At 45.6% G+C, this 16,707-nt stretch overlaps 1 protein-coding gene across 3 annotated transcripts in view; it reads right to left on the bottom strand.

The window, feature by feature from the left end:
• The window catches only part of LOC138581406 (E3 SUMO-protein ligase ZBED1-like), a 161,005-nt gene that overhangs the window by 24,963 nt on the left and 119,335 nt on the right, over positions 1-16,707 (bottom strand). For 2 of the 3 annotated variants that reach the window (XM_069652721.1, XM_069652720.1), the window contains one exon: positions 3,249-3,353. Coding sequence is in view for 2 of the 3 variants with exons in the window: in XM_069652720.1 (XP_069508821.1) it covers positions 3,249-3,353 (105 nt within the window). In the remaining variant the exon portion in view is untranslated. Of the gene's footprint in view, positions 1-3,242; positions 3,354-16,707 lie in introns of all 3 variants that reach the window. The other variant, XM_069652719.1, reaches the window with a different exon arrangement.

Below are 16,707 nucleotides of genomic sequence, written 5' to 3'. Positions count from 1 at the left end.
GAGCGGGAGTTACAGGAGACCGAGAAGGAGCTAGAGGAAATAATGAAGAGGGGGATCACCTCACAGGAGGACACCGCACTGGTGAACCTATTGCAACAAACTAGTAGGGAGCACTGGGACAGACTCTGCAAGTTAAATTATAAAAAATATATTGAGAGGCAACATGCGGGAGGAGATAAACCGGGAAGGCTGCTGGTGTGGCTATATAAAAACTAAACACCGCGGCTAGTGGTCAGGGAACTAAAGAGAGAGGAAGGTCAGACCTAGGATACCCAAGAGGGAGTCAATGAAGGGTTTCTCAGATTCTATAAACGCCTATATGAGTATAAGGGGGAGGAGATGTGTCAGGAGATCCAGGTGACACTGGAAGACATATGGTTGCCTAAGCTAACCGACCTGGAGCGGGAGGACCTAGACGCTCCAATCACATTAGACGAACTAGAGACAGTGATTCAACATCTACCTACGTGTAAGGCTCCGGGGTCGGATGGGCTCCCAAGTGAATTTTATAAAACGTATAGGCAGGAGGCACTCCCCCCGCTGCTTGCCATGCTAAATGAGTCGTTCGAACGAGGGGGGCTGCCGGAGTCTCTGAGGGAGGCTGTGATAATTCTGCTCTTAAAACCAGGCAAGCCAAGCATGGACTGCGGATCATACCGACCCCTGTCAATGCTCAACCAAGACAGTAAAATCCTCACGGCCACACTGGCAAACCGGCTCAAACAGGTTTTTGGCAAACTGGTACACCCCGATCAAACAGGTTATGTTCCAAGCAGGAACATCCGGGGAATTCCGTTTGGGGGGACCCAGCAGAAAGTGGCAGCTTTTGCTGACAACATGCTGTTCACCCTCACTGATCCCTCCCAATCCTGTAGGGCCAGTAGATTATTGCTCGAAAGCTTTGGGGAGGTATCAGGGTTGCGTATCAACATGGGCAAATCCGAATTAATGGACCTGAGCCTGGGGAAAGAGGAGCGGGAATAGCTCAAAAGATCCTCTTCGTTTGCATGGCGACCGGGGGGGATTGTGTACCTGCGGGTGAAGATAACTCTGACGCTCCCCGTGTGGTTCATGGCTAATTACCCTCCACTAGTAAAAAACATCAGAAAAGACCTCCATAGATGGTGCAATCTCCACGTTTCCTGGCTAGGGAGGATAGCGGCTATAAAGATAGTTATACTGCCGCGCCTTTTATATTTGTTCCAGGCCGTCCCTCAAACAGACCCGGAGTGTTTTTCCAAGGAGCTTCGAACCATAACGAACAAATTTATCTGGGAGGGTAAGAAAGCCAGGGTCAGTAGACAGTTACTTACAGCCCCAAAGAAGGAGGTCGGACTGGCCCTCCCTGATTTTCGGCAATACTATGAGGCTACGCAGCTGAGAGTCATAAGGGAATGGCTTCAACAAGGAAGGGAAAAGCACTGGGTGAGAATGGATAGGGCAGTATCTAAGCACGACCTGGATGTGGTGTTATGGCTCCCAAAATGTCATCAGCCAAAACATATGTACATGAGTTCCGTCACTAAACTAATGGCGGATAATTGGGAGGGGTTGGCCAGGCAAAGAGGCATTACTACCTTTCCATCCCCGTTTATACCAATATTTGAAAATGGGCACTTCACACCAGGGCTGGAGAGGGGGGCTTTAAAAAAAAAAAATGGCAGGAAGGGGGGTGTAGAAGGATGCGGGATATGTTTATTGGGAAGGATAGGGCAAAATCACTTTCACATTCGGAAAAGGAGCTCCTTTTCCGAATGTAAAAGTGATTTTGCCCTGGGGGAGGAGGAAAGGTTGCGGTACTATCAGTTACGTCATTGGTTGATGCACCCAGAGAATAAAAAGGCGGCTGTCAGAGACCCTACTAAATTAAAAGAAATTCTTAATGTCTAATCAAAAGGGCTAATCTCGCAGTTGTATAGAATTTTTAGATGAGGCCAAGCCAAGGCAAAGCTGGGCATTTATGGGCAAATGGGAAAGAGTGTTGGGAAGAGGAATAGAGAAGAAGGAATGGGAGAGGCTATGGAGGATAATCCCAAAATTAGCAAGAGCATCCCAGACCCAGGAGGCTTGGTATAAAGTTATGTACAGTTGGCACTACTCTCCGGCCCATCTACACAGACTATATCCTGAGACATCTAGTCACTGTTAGAGAGGGTCTGGGGCAGTGGGGACTGCGGAGCACATTTGGTGGGGGTGCCCTAATGTAGTGCCCTTCTGGGAGGAAATTCGGAAAGCTCAACAACAAGCTTTTGGCCCAGGGGAGAGCAGATCCCCAGAGTTGATCCTGTTGGGCATTCTGCATGAAGACGTGGGATGTGCACCTGGAGCTAGGGAAAGAGCACAGGTGATGCTTATTATTGCAGGAATGACATTGATTGCCCAGAATTGGAAAAGCCTGACAGTACCAGCATTTCAGGATTGGCTACGGAAGGTCTGGGAGATAGTCACGGTGGAATGGGCAACATATGCAATGAACAATGCACTATAGAGCTTTGCAAGTGAATGGGGTGAAATGTTGCCCTTTCTCAGATACGACTTAGGATTGGTTGGCCCACAGCGTCTCAGGCTATTGGACCTACAGTGAGCAGCAGGGGGGATGGACAGCATTTTTGGAGAGTCAAGGAACACAGGGAAGTGGCTTGTTTGTTTTCCTTGGGGGGAAAGGGGAGGGGACTGTTGGAGATGTTTATGTTTTAAAATGTTAATAAAAAGAAGTTTAAAAAAAAACTCCACAGGAAGACTTACTTTAACCATCTGATGCGCAGGGACACACGGAGACTGCTCCTAGGAAAACGGAAGGACCCAGAGAAGAGATTCCTTTTCCTGCTTCATGGCGTGCAAGTACTCAATTCCTGTGGTGGATCCCAAGATCTCTCAGAAATTACAAGTACGCGTGATGCTTCTCAAGCTCACTGGCCAGTCTTCCATGGCAAGGGCAGATAGTGTCCTAGTCAACTTGGACAGAAAGGCAGAATCTTCCTCCAAAAAAACAAATTCCATGCTAATCCTAATCCATCCTCAAAAGCTACCTGCTTGGTTTATGCCCCACACACCCTGCTGACGAATTCTTGCATACATAAATAATAAAAGGGTGCCAGTCTGGGGAGGCACTAACACTTCACAGATTAAAGGACCGGGAATTGATGTTCTAGCTCATCCAGAGAAGGCCCATTAAAGTAGATAAATCATTACGTCTCAGCTATTTTAATGATCATAATTTTCAAGAATGATGTATTGTTGACCTTCACCTGATGCCCTCGTCTCCTGGCCGGTCTTCTCCTCGAGACTCCTTTCTTCCTTTGGTTTTAGGCTTAGTGAAAATACAGATGTAATACATGGAATAAATGGAAACTCTGAAAAGAGAAGACAAGACTATATCATTTCTATATTCTCAAAGATGCAAGAGTAAAAGAGCACAAAAAAAGACACAACTAGAAACATGTCTGCTAAACAGAACCACCTCAGGATGCTGCAGAAGGTTGGGTGTGCCGGTGTCCCATGTTATTGAAGAAAGCACACTGATTTATTAATTTCTTTTTCAAGGATGCACTTTGATTATTCTGTTGCTTTAACAAGCTCGGGTTGGGAGGTTTGGGATACCCTCCAAACAGTGAATTCTGTACTTCAACAGGCACGCTTCTCGAAAGTGCGGTAATTTATACGATGCACTTGGTTATTTCCATTCGGACGCCATTGGTGACCTGGCAGAGTTCATCCAGAGAAATCTGCAATCCCTGTTGTAAGAGCTCTGGAGTACTGATCTAATACTTTGCAGGGAAGTGCAAGACACTCCAGAAGCCTAGCATGGTTCATTACGTATTGGAAAGATTGGGTTTCTCAGAAAAGCTCTCTAAAATTCAGGGCTACTTGGCTATGGTGGTTCACCAGGCACACATAGGTGATGCCCATATATAGGATTTCCTGTTGCAGAAAAATGACAAATGGTATCTGGATTTCATAAAAAGAAACAATGGGCCTCATTACAAGTTTGCCAGTCTGGAAATAAGGGGTCCGGTAGCAATTTACCGGCACTCTTTTTTCATGACCGGCAAACTACAACTCTGCGGGTGGGTGCCATTACGCCCGGCAGGTCTGACCTGCTGGGCGCAACAGCACCCGCCCGCTGAGTTGTCATAGAAACACTGGCACCGTTAATGACGGTGCCGGTGCTTCCGTCAACCCATTCCTATGGAGTCCTATGGGACTGCACAGGAATGGGGACTTACCAAATCCGCCCGCCAGGCTTCCCGCTTCACCGGGACTTGTAATGTCCCGGTGACACCGGGAAGACAGGCGACGGATTCGATTACGAGGGCGGTGACAACCTGCCGGTAGCACCTGCGGGTAACTGCCATTCTTGTAATGAGTCCCAATGCCTGCTAACTGGCTTCAGTGGTACACTGTTGTTGCAAAAGCTATACACACATCTTACAAACTCCCACCCTGTATATATATGCTATTCTACATCCATTTCAGGCATGCTATTTTGGATAACCAGCTATTGGACCCCACTGTGGCCATCTTTTTTTTAATACTACCATATGCACTCCACCTTAACAGTTAACTGGACAAGCCTCATTGCCAGCTAGCGACCACCTTACATTACAGTGCAGTTCTTCCCTAGATGAACAGCCATTTCACAGGGTCCCCCTCCCTAGCTCTTCTCTTTCGATGTGTCAGTTATATGGATCTAGCACATTTACTCACTCTATGCCATCAACATTTGCAGCTGAATGCATTATTGAAGGACATCATCAAAATCTCTTCACAATTGGGTTAACATTTTTTATTTACAAGCTCCTAGCCAGGCATAAAAAGTAACTTGCCCCATCAGACACACACGTGATAAACTGGAAAAAACTAAATACAAAAATAGACAGATTTTTATTTTAATACTTGCAGGAGTAGCTGGATTTTCTTCTTTTCCTGTCTTTTTTCAAAAGCAGTCTCTTCACAAATTACTCATCTCCTGTGTTTTCATTGGCCCCTTTTATTAGTCTATCAACAACACTTCTCTTACATTTGTGATCTTTCCAGACATTATTTTATCATACTTTTCTATAACTTTTGATATCTCCTCATATTTGCCTTTCAAGATCTTCTATCCTTGTGTATAGTATAATCTATATCTTTTCTATTCCTTCCCCGTGCCTCTAATATCTTTACTCCTACCAACATTTGTACTGTCCGTCATCTTCTGGCATTCCCTCGTTGCACCAATATGGTATTTATTTTTACTGTATTCATTTATAGGGCACCGAAAGCCCACTGTGTGATGCTGGAAATGCATCAGAGGGACAGGGCCTCTGAATCCTTGTCATTTATTGCTTTATCATGTATGTTCTGTTTTGTTTTCTGCACAGGAGTTCATGTGGGACTCCTGGTGGTGCGGCTCTTCCTGTATTTGGTTTGGTGAACAGACCCTTGGGATACCCTTATGGCACCCATGGGTGGGAGTACGACCCTGTACTCCTAGTTTATGTTTTTGGGCACCTGTGTGTGGCCCACAGAGCAGGATACGGGCTGGTGGCAGCTCCGTGCTGAATTGACAGGTGCCCTGAGTGTCCTCCATTTTGGGATGCCCAGGCCGTGTCATTGGAATCAGTGGATTCCTCAAAGGAAACAAGATGGCCCCTGTTGCATCTTGCTTTCTATGGCCTGTTACCTTACTTTTCCCGAAGTCCCGGGAAGCCCTGACTCTGTCCCTTCCCCCTGACTGGCTGTTGGGTGGAAGTGCCATATATGGTGTTGTGGGGAAGTCTAGGCCAGACTGGCTGGAGCGTTCCCAATGAGTATGTTGTGGGTACACCCATGGGGTGGGAACTGGGTGAATGGAGTGTGTGACGAATACGCATTCTGTGTTATGGGTGTCTAGTATCTGGTGGTTGACACAATGACTGAGACAGCCCTGCCCGAAACTGGAATGAATGCAGTGTGTAGTGCTGAATGGCAGAGTACTTGTCCGAATCCACATTCTGTGTTGTGAGTGTCTGGATGGAGAAGAATGGGATGAGGGCACTGTGAGCCGATTGGCTGTCTGACTGCCCTTCTGAGTGATTGGTTGCCTGAGTGTGACCCAGCAGAGTGAATGGGAGATCAACAGTATATCTGGGGGCCTCTCACTGCTAGAAATCGTTCAGAAGCTGAAGTAGAAACTGACATTGAAACTGATGCTTAACTTTGAAGCCCACTGCAAGAAGAACTGCTGCTGCTGTCCTTTGCTGATCTGAAAGCTACTGTGCTTTCAAAGAACTGATCCAAGAAAGGACCTGGCTAGGAGACCTCTCCCTGAGCTACGAGGGACCATTGTGCACCAGCTGATCTTTGCCAAAGCTCTCTGTTAGACAGACCTACAAAAGGCTGCTGACCGGAGAAGAAGACCGCAGAGGAGAACGAAGAAAAGAACCGGACAGCTGTCCACCGTCTATGACCTCCGTCGCCGACCGGAGTCGCAGTACTCCCTTTGCCTAAAAACATTTTGATCCAAGGACTCCCTTGTTCATCCTCATCGACAGCTTTCGTCCTGCCGGAGAAAGTCAAGGCCGCCGACGACTGAGGAGAATCTGCCGGTGTGTTTCCCGCCACCCGAAGACCTCAGACGCCGACAAAGCTACTGAAGCCAGCCGTGGTCCCGTCCTGTTCGCAGACGCAAACGACTCAACGCCCTTGCTGGCCAAAGTTCTTCATTCACTCTTTGCGGCAACAAACACTTGTCGTCGAGATGCACTGCACGGCTCTTCTTCACAGGATGTTCACGAGCTTTCGTCAACGAGCACCGTAAAGTTCGACGCTGCTTCCTCGACGACCACCATTCACCTGTTTCTTCATCTCGGAAGTTCGATGACCCATGGCTCCTGCCTGAAAGGGAGCGCACTCAAGAAGGGCCCGTAGATTCCCCGATGAAGAACTCTCCAACACAAGGTACATTTGGGTTGCAGAACTATAGAAGAAGGTAAGACTTTAATAAGACAATATATGGTCTGGGCTTGTAGTGCATCTTCATTTACAGGTTGCCTAGGTGGGGGGATCCTCATACAGAACTGTGTCTAGGCATCGGGCCAGTATTCTGCCAATTGTCTAACCAACTTGTCTTCCTCCTAAGTCTATGGTTGATAACGTTTTGCTGTATTGATTTGTATGCTATTTGAAGTGAGTACAGTTGACACATTTTAATGGAATCAGAGTAATAGTGGTACCACTTAGAACTGTAAATATTTACCATTTTAAAATTGTCGGAGCACAAAGACTGTTATTGTGATTGTGTATATACGTGAACCTTATTTATATAAAGAGCTGTGTTATAACTAACATAGTGGGTGGACATTCCTTTGTGGGTGCTTGGGGACTACACTGTACTTAAGAACCAGCCTGCATCACCTCCTGAGAAGCTAGGCCTTGATTGCTCGTCCATTGCTACCAACAATAGGGAATCTTGGCTGAGGTCCTCTGTGCCTCTCCTCTACCATATACCGTACAGACATCTCCCTCCGGTCTTTATACGCAGGCATCGGGCACCATAACAAAAACAATAAACGGGACAAAGTGAAGCGCAGAGGCTGAGAGCCAACTAAGGGACAATGAAGAATCTCAATGGAATAGTAAGGTTTTCAGTTGTCGACTGAAACTTTTAGATTCTTTTAATAGCCTTGAGGAAAATGGAAGGGAGTTCCAAATTCTGTCAGCATGGACGGGGAATGATCTTCCCAAGTTATTTGCAAGTTTGAAATTAGGATTTCTGACCAAAGCGAGGGTAGATGAATGTAAACCTCTTGGGGGCTCATAAGTAGACAAGAATTATTTAGTTAGGGTGGAAGGATACAATATAAGGATTTATGGACAAGCGTTGCGGTCTTAAATTGTAATGAAGCAATGATGGGGAGCCAATGAAGGTTGTGTGGACAATGCGAGATAGGGTCTCTTCTGGATTTTCCTTTGACAATGCAGGTTGCATCATTTTGTATTACTTGCAGTGCCTGCGTGTTTTTTTGTTGGCACCGATTAGAAGGGCATTACAGTAGTGCAACCTGGATAGAATGGTTGCATGAGCAACTGCTGCACAGTTGGACACAGAGAAGAAGGGTCATAAATTCTTCAGTAGACGAAGGTAATGGGAGCAGTTTCTCACAGTCTGATCCAAATGTGCATCAGAGCTTAATAGGGAACCTAGGTGGAAGCCTAGAGTTTTAACTCTCTTAGAGACTTGAATACAATAGTTGTGTATGGTAAAATACAAGTATCTAGGATCAAGTTTGGAACTTGCACACGCTGTTCCGAATATCAACAACTCTGTTTTGTTTCCATTGAGGCACATCCAATTTGTTTATCCAAGCCTCAATGTAGTCCTATGAATTTTGCAAGCTGGATGACTCAAGAACGTAGTCTCCAGAAAGCTCAAGGAATAACTGAGTGTCATCAGCATAATTCGTAACAAACATATTAAGGTCGTCCATGAGGTCACACAAAAGCCTGATGTATGTGTGAAAATGTAAAGGGGAAATAGAGGCTCCCTGGAGGATGCCACAGACTATAGGTGCCGATGGTGAGGTGGCATTACCCCAGCAGACTCTGGATGTCTGCTACGAGAGAAAAGACTGCACCCGTTTGATGATATCCCTGCTGCATAGGCCTATTTCTCCAAATACATGGAATAGGCGGTCGTGATCCAAGAGGTCAAACACCGCCGACAAATCCAACAGTATGAGTAGACCAACGTTGCCTTTGTCCGAGATGCCCAAACGATGAGATTGAAGGTCCAAGAGGGCCTTCTCCGAGCTGTAGCGTGGATGAAAGCCAGATTGTCTGACGGTGAAGGGTGTGGTTTGCTTCAACAAAAGACTGGAGTTTCTGAAACACTTGTGTACTAGCGCGATGCAAATAAAATATCATATCGTATATCATATCATAGTAGCACTTTTGTCCAGTATTTTTAGCAAAACACTGCAATTTGTGATGGGACGTAAATTGCTTGGTTCCTTAGGGTCAAGGCCTGGTTTCTTAACCAAGGGCGTGACACTGATCTTTTTTATAGAGTCAGGGACCTGGATGCTGGCAAATGAAGAATTTACAAGTGTGTCGAGGAAAGGGGCGAAGATTTCTTTATGTTCTAGGATGAGATTAGGGGGAAATCGCATTTTCCGGACATTGCGAGGGGCGTAAAAAGGACAGCGTATCCATCAAGTCTAAAGAAAAGATGGTGGAAAATCAGAATTCAGCAGTTTCCTCCTTATGGACCGATTGGTGGGGAAGTAGAGAGATAAACGTGTTCTTATTTAGTTCGTGTTTAATCTTAGAACGCGCCTCTTCTGGTGTTTCTTTCTTCTCGCCTCCTTTTTGCCTCTTTAACTTACCGAAACCTGCATCTTTTCTCTAATACTTTACTCGTTCCCGTCTTTTTCCTCCCACGCCCCTTCAGTCCCTTTCACTCTCCCCACCCATCTTCTACCCCAATACTTACTTATTGCTAGGCCTGACAGAAGAAGTTTGGTGAAAGGCCAAATCACCCGAGTTTTGACTGCATTTGTTATTCGCCAGAATCTTAAGAAGTTCGAGTCCCAAGTTAGAGTTACCTTCATGGCAGTTCCTACAGGATGGAATTTCCTGTAACCAGTGGGCTGAAAAGGTCACAGCCTTTTCCGCTAGCAGAAGTTTTAATTAAATCAAGGGCAACGGCTAAAAATCTGTTGTGGCATTGTATGCATACATACAAGAAAATTTACTGGTTACAGCTCAAACAAAGAAAATTTAAATTAAAAAAAAAAACACGTTATAATGCACAGATTTTGGATTTAGTACACTATGCAGCACTGCCCCGACTTGAAATATTGCAATAGTACCTCATGCTGCCTACTTAAGCCACCCCAATGGCTGCATCATGCATGCTTGGCAGGAGACTTTAGATGGCTCCATCACTGAACCTCCCCCGATTTCTGTACAGAACAGCTTGAGGGCTGAGGCATCATCTGCACGTCAGCTATATGTCACAGGTACAAATGCTTTCAGCACATCGTTTCCTGTCCCTTAGATTGCAATTAGGAGTACCAGTGAGCGGTAGTAACACTGTTACTGACACCCTTACGAAACACCAAGATTAGATCAGCAAATGTGACATGGAAGGGCAAAGTATTAGTACAGTCATGTAAAACTACTAGAATGAGATGGATTGTCCTAAAGAAAAAAGCAGAGACTTTCCAACAGGCTGGCACCACAGAAAGGCATGTACGGCTGGAGCAGAGTTTGCCAAATATGAAGCTGGCCTGTGAAATGCTGATGGTGCCTGGCAAGGGTCAGGCTGGTGTCTAGGAAAGGCTGGAAGGGCTGCGGCAGAGACAGTGAAATGCCAGGCGGGTTCCCCTCAAAGGTCTGCAAAACTGGGGTAGACATTGTCATATGCCAGGCTCAAGTATAAAATGCCAGCAGGTTGGGAAGGGCGACTCTAATCAGATAAGAACCCCTGGAAGGGTAGTAGTGTATGGATGCCACGTAGAAGGTGGGCACCTGTAAGGATGATAGAACTTGGGCAGAGTACGTCGTAGCCAACAACGTGACCATCTCTGCCCCAGCCCCATTCATCTTTCAGGAGGTACATGTCTGCAGGAATTCTTCATTTTGTAATACAGACAGATACACACCAACAAGGCCCTCATTTTACGGACCATAGGCCAGTCCACGAGCATGTGGGTTTATCTAGTAGAGACCCTGCCTGCCCTTAGTTCTGCTGCATGTATCCTTGGATGGCTGCATGTATACTTACTTACCTGTTGGAACAGTGTGCCGCAGAAAACCTGCTGCTGAATTGTGAGACTAGGGTTGGCCTACTGGCTAGGCTTGTGTCTCTGGACTATAGCGCAGGGTTTTGATTTCTGGCTGGTGAACGTTGTTCCTCGGCTTTCCTCTTCCTCCCCCTGGCCTTCCTCATGGGCGCAGTCTTCAGTTCTGGGAGCGTCTCTGGGCTGTTTTACTGCCATCTTTGTTTACCCACATTGATCGTCTGCCTAGGTGTAGGAAGCATAGTCCCACTGAAAGCAATTGCGATCCCTATAGCACACATCTCTGGGTAGGGTGGGCTCTACCTTAGTATCCTCCTTCATGGGACGGAATTCTGCTGGCTGGCTGCCCCCTAAACCATCAGGAATCTGTTTTCAGCTCCCACCCTCTTCTAGGAGCCATCCACTTCTGGCAGGAGAGTCCCAGTCCTGGGAAGATAGATTCTTCTTCTTTTGGGCTGTCTGGGTCATTGTTGGTCCGCCGAGGTTCAAGTCCCTGGGTGAGTGTATCCTGTGAACTACACCTAGAAAAGAGTTGTGTTCACTGGATTTAGTCCTTCCTGAATCATCTTTTTTGGGGCCACAACCGTGAGTACTTTTTTCTGAGCTCTGGGTTGGTGGGTTATTTGAGATCCTTGCCCCAGGGATCCCTGTGGTCTGGATTCAAATGGTTTCTGCAGGTCTCTTTCAACCGTGTTTTTCCATAGACTTCCAATCGCCAGAATCATTCTGCTTGGCTGCAACTGTTCCTAATGGTCTCGAGGGTGGCACTGGAGCTCTTCAAGGGGGTCGGTTATTGCATCCCCTGGGGTCAGTTCTGCCTTCTACACACCTGTCAGATAGAACTGGTACTGGTCTGTTTTTCCGCCACAGCCATAGCTGTGCCCCTTGACTGTGTCCCATTTAATCCTATAGGAACTTCTGAATTTACCTGTAACTAACTATCTACCAAAGGGGTTTCTGAGGTACTTAACTGCCATTGCACTTTTTTTGCTGGGTCTCACCCTGCCTCCTGGGTCACTGGAGTTCTAGGCCAAAGACACGAACTTTAGCAATTACCAGCGATGTTATATGTATTTTGAAAGTCATGCATTTGAATCTGGTCCTTGAGAAATGTCTTAATACAATGTATTAAAATCATGCACTTATTTTTCCACTTGGTGCTGAGAATCTAAATGTATTCTGACAACTGGTGGCCTCTGGCTGGGTGTTCTTAAGTGTTCTCTCTTGTTTCTTCCCTCATATTCCTACATTTATTGTACAGTGCGCAGTTATATTAATCCTAATTCCAGGGGTAAAACTGTCAAGTTGCAGTCTACTAGCGAGCTATAAAAACTCACTTGCTACATCAATTCTATAGATACACACAACACACCGCTCCTTACTTGCCAAGAGTCAATTCTCACTAGCTAGCGGCGAGTGCACATTTTGCACCCTGCTAATACTGTGCCCTACAAGTTTAGGATTACTGGGACTGTGTTTCAGTGCTGGCACTTGGGATTCTCTTTTTTATTACTTAAACGTATGGTTCTGCTGTGTGGGATCCAGTTGTCCTGACCCTCATTGGGCTACATGTACTGTCTCCGCCACCAGATAGTGGATTTACATTTTAGTGTTAGGTGTGGGTTAGGTCATAACTGACCATTACTGTTCTTTTTTCGTGCACTGGGTTTATATTAGGTTTGCTTATTTTTACATAATATAGATTAGATGTTTAATTTGTACTTTCAGTATACCAGTGTGGGATGTTTTCTTCGGTTATCTCTATAGACTAACTGTACTTTCCATAACAGTCCCATCTCGCGCCTTAGGTTAAGCCCCATTGCTCTGCCACAGCTACCACTCTTCTCACCTGTCCTTCTGCTTAGAATATTGCAAACATTTCTATTAGAAGGTTGAGGGTTGTGCAAAAATCTCCATAACCGCGAGTAAGAAATGGAGTTCTGTTTATGCATGGCTAATGGCTTGCAACTTGAATTGTTTACCCCTGATCAACCGAATATTGCAGAAAGGTGCCTTTTAACTTCGAGTCTGCTCTTGGGGATTATTTTGCTGGCGAGCACCAAGTATCTAGGTCTCGATCCAAAGGAGCCATTGGTTCAAGGCAACCTCCTGAACGCACTACAGGAATGTTCAGGTGTTATCACGCATTATGTGTGCGTTATTGCAGGTAAGTAGAATGATACCCAGTTAGGTGGTCTTTGATGAACGAATCATGCCTCCGGTCAGAACGACAACAGATGGACTAGTCTACCCAGCTTTAGGTTGGCACTTTGTCAGAATTTAGGGGGTCTACTTGAACATTGGTCCTTCTTGGCTAGGGTGAAGCCGCAGTCTGGTGTACGAACTGAACAGAATAATCCAGGGATGAGCGTTTGGACCGGCGTAAAATCTACTTGAAAGAAAATCGTGCAGTTTATGGATGTCCGTCTAGTCCAGTTCAACATCAAGAGAAACCAACATTATGGCAACAATGCCTGCTACTTTTGGCCACAAAAAGATGATTAAACACCTCTAGGACCATCAATCACCAGATCACGACACATTGCAAACATGTTCCTTTTGCACATAAAGATTTTGTTCTGGAAAACAACCAATCGGTATAACGGGTTAAAAACAATCGCCAATGTCTTTGTTACTGTGTTCAATTAGGTGTCAGACCTGTATTCTGCTCTTAAAAAGCAACAAAGAAAACCCCAAACGGTAAACAGATACTTCCCTGATGTAAATCAGTATATTTCAATGAAGCATCATCCATTTGATTACTGGGCCGGGGCCTGGCTTCAACCATGCTGCATTCCCCAATAGGCAAATCAGAGTAGACATTTGTCCTTGCTGAGGGTCAGGCCCACTGCCCAGGAAGCAAAGTTATATCACTGTTTTTTCTATTTACTTTTTGACACTTTCAAAAAGTAAAACACAGGACAGATTTGCAGAAGCATGCTTCGATGTCCTTGCTGATGCTCGTCGCAAATGTTTGCTCTACTCCTGTCCAGCACTTCGGGCTGCAGCCACAAGCAGAATTATTGTTACCATTCAAATTCATCCCGATTTCGAAAAACCTTACTACATAGCTGATCCCTGGTGGTCATGCTCACTTTAACCCCATTGCCGTGGTCGTCCTGGCCTGTAGCCAGATTGTCCGGGTCATGGTCAACCTGGCCACCTCCCATGGCCACAGGCTATACCTCAGTCACCAACCAAAGTTATATCACTATTTGTTGTACCTACATTATGACACTTTTCAACAAAAAAAAAAAACACAGACACTTTCGCCAAACCATGCTTTTGGGTCCTTGCCAATGCTCCTTGCACAAGTTTACTGCGGATTCGTCCATGTTTTATTTTTTGAAAAGTGTAAAAATGTATGTATGAACATAGTCATATAACTTAGCCCCCAGTTAACAAAATCCATTCAGACTTTTCACAAACATTCAAAGTTGGGCCTATAATCTTTCTGAAAACTTTTGTGCAGATTCATCAAATGGTAACACATTTAAAGTCCATCTAAAAATGTTGAGACCCCCCTCTAATTTAGCCCCCTCTTGACAAAATCCCACTAAACTTTGCAAAACCATTCAAATCTGGGTCTAAATTCGTTTTCTAAAGCTTTGTGCACATTTGTCAAATAGCACCACATTTATAAGCCGTTCAATTATTTTTGGAACCCCTACGCCTCTAATTTGGCCCCTTCTTGGCGAAACAACACCAAACCTTGCATACACTTTCACGGTCAGGTCTAAAATTATATTGCAAGTTTTCATGCCGTTTCATTGAGTGGCGCCAAAGTTACAAGCCATCCAAAAACTGCTTTTCACCTACCCTGTAATGCAGAAATATGGATGGATGTTCCCGAACATCTGAGATGTTCCCGAACATCTGAGATGTTCGGCCATCGGAGAAGAAAAAACACCAGGTTTCTGGCTTTTTTTGGCCATATCCCATCCCATCCTCATCAGCCCTTGCCTCTCCAGGGATTGTTTCATTTGTTTGACAAATGCAATGTTGTTTTATTTTTTTATTATTTTTTTTTAATATGTTTTTACCGCGATGCCCAGAGACTGCAGGTGCTGTTCACAAATCCAACATGGCGTCTGTTTCAAAAGTTTAGACGCACCTCAAGTTTTTGACCAATCAGCGGGCGTGTACTATGTCTGCGGAGATCACGCTGGACCCTGATTGGTCTAGGTGAGTGTCTGCAAACTGAATAGGGAAGTGTGTCTGCGGACCGAACCCAGATATCACAAATTGTTTTTTTGCCTACTTTTTGGCTGTTTAATAAAAAATAAAAACTACTGGACAGATTTACACGCTTTCGGGGCCAAGCTGCCGCTCTTGGTGCAAATTTGGTGAAAATCTGTCCAGCGGTTTGGCTGTATGCTTGAGCACATTTTTTTTCCATTGCATCTATGAGGAGTTCCACACATTTTCGGAGCCCCATATAACTTTGGCTCCCCTGGATGAAACCGCACTAAACTTCGCAAGATCATTCTGAGGGGGCTATATACTTTTTCTACAAAGTTTGGTGAGGATTAGTCTAGGGGAGCGACGTTTTAAGCCACCCAAAAAGTATGCTTCCTATGAATTGAGCAATTTAACCATAACTACAGCCATGTAGTTAGGGTTAAGTTGCTAAACCCATAGGAAGACCACTTTTTCAGCGGCTTATAACTTTGCTGCCCCTGGAGGAACCCTCACCAAACTTTGGAAAAAAAAAGTATATGGCCCGCTCTGAATTTTTTCGGCAAGTTTGCTGAGGTTTCGTGCAGGGGGGGAAATTATAGGGGGGTCCCAATTTTTTTTTTCCCATAGACTGAATGGGCAAAAACCTTGCGCACGGCTACAGCCCGAACGGCTGGATGGATTTTCACCAAATTTGCAGCAGGAGCGGCGGCTTTGTTCCGAAAGTGTGCTTTTGTGTGTTTGGTGGAAATCCGACCAGTACTTTTCTTGCTAAGAACTGAAATGTATGTCTCACAAAATGAATGATATGTGGCTCCGCTCCGGGGACCGATTTACCTGTTCACTCTGCGGACAGAAGTCTTATTGGTTTGGAGTACTCTGTGATGTCGGTGAACTTTGGACGCGGCCGGTGGTTAGCTGGAGGGAAGCGTGGTGTGCGTCAACATTTTTGGGAAACGCTGCCATGGTGTATCGGAGGATAGTGTTGTGGTGTGTGGCAAGCCCCTAAGGCATTGTGTGCATGGCTGGGGCTCTTGTACGTAACAGTGTGCCCACTAAAATTAGTCATATCTGGCTCTGTTCCTGCGTCCCATTTCCCTGTTAGCTGCACAGTCAAAAGTTTGATTGCACTGCAGTATGCAGGGACGTGATTTACGTCATAAGTTTTCGATAACGCTGGCATGTTGTATCTGAAGACAATGCGGCGGCGAAAGGGTCTGGAAAACATACTTTACGGCATCTGGTGGTGGGAAGAAGGGATGGAAAGGGTGGGGGAGTGAGAAGTGGTTCATCTGATATATATAATTAGAAGATGGTGTGCCAGCGGTATCCGTGCCTACTATGCCAATTCGCGGTTACCTCAACAAGCAACAACCTTGTGTGGTGATTGCAGGCAGCCTTCGTTATGGCATGACAGCTCCAGCAGCAATCTCTTTCTGTGATGAGTGGTAGAAGGCTGAATTGCAGAAGGGCAATGCTTTCCACATGACATGAACATTTAAACTTAGTGTGTACTATGATGTGTTGTGTATGGTAAGTCTGCTGCCCCTTCACTGCTTGGCTGGAGCCGTTGCACGGAAAAGCATGTCGACTGGTTGCAAGTAGGTTTCATATTGTTGCTTTGAGTGCACGGTTTGGCTGCATTGCATACATTGTTGGTTCCATGGGTGTGGTGATTGTTAGAACATCTTACAGTTGTCAGTGCATGGCTGGAGATACTGTAGTGAGCAGTGGTGCTGCATGTCCAGTGGGTGCAGTGTTG

The sequence above is a fragment of the Ambystoma mexicanum genome, chromosome 3p (genome assembly GCF_040938575.1).
Source record: "Ambystoma mexicanum isolate Mex_15411 chromosome 3p, UKY_AmexF1_1, whole genome shotgun sequence".
NCBI classification, from domain to species: domain Eukaryota; kingdom Metazoa; phylum Chordata; class Amphibia; order Caudata; family Ambystomatidae; genus Ambystoma; species Ambystoma mexicanum.
The sequence above is the reverse complement of the archived record's forward strand: the minus strand, read 5'-3'. Positions and strand labels throughout refer to the sequence as shown.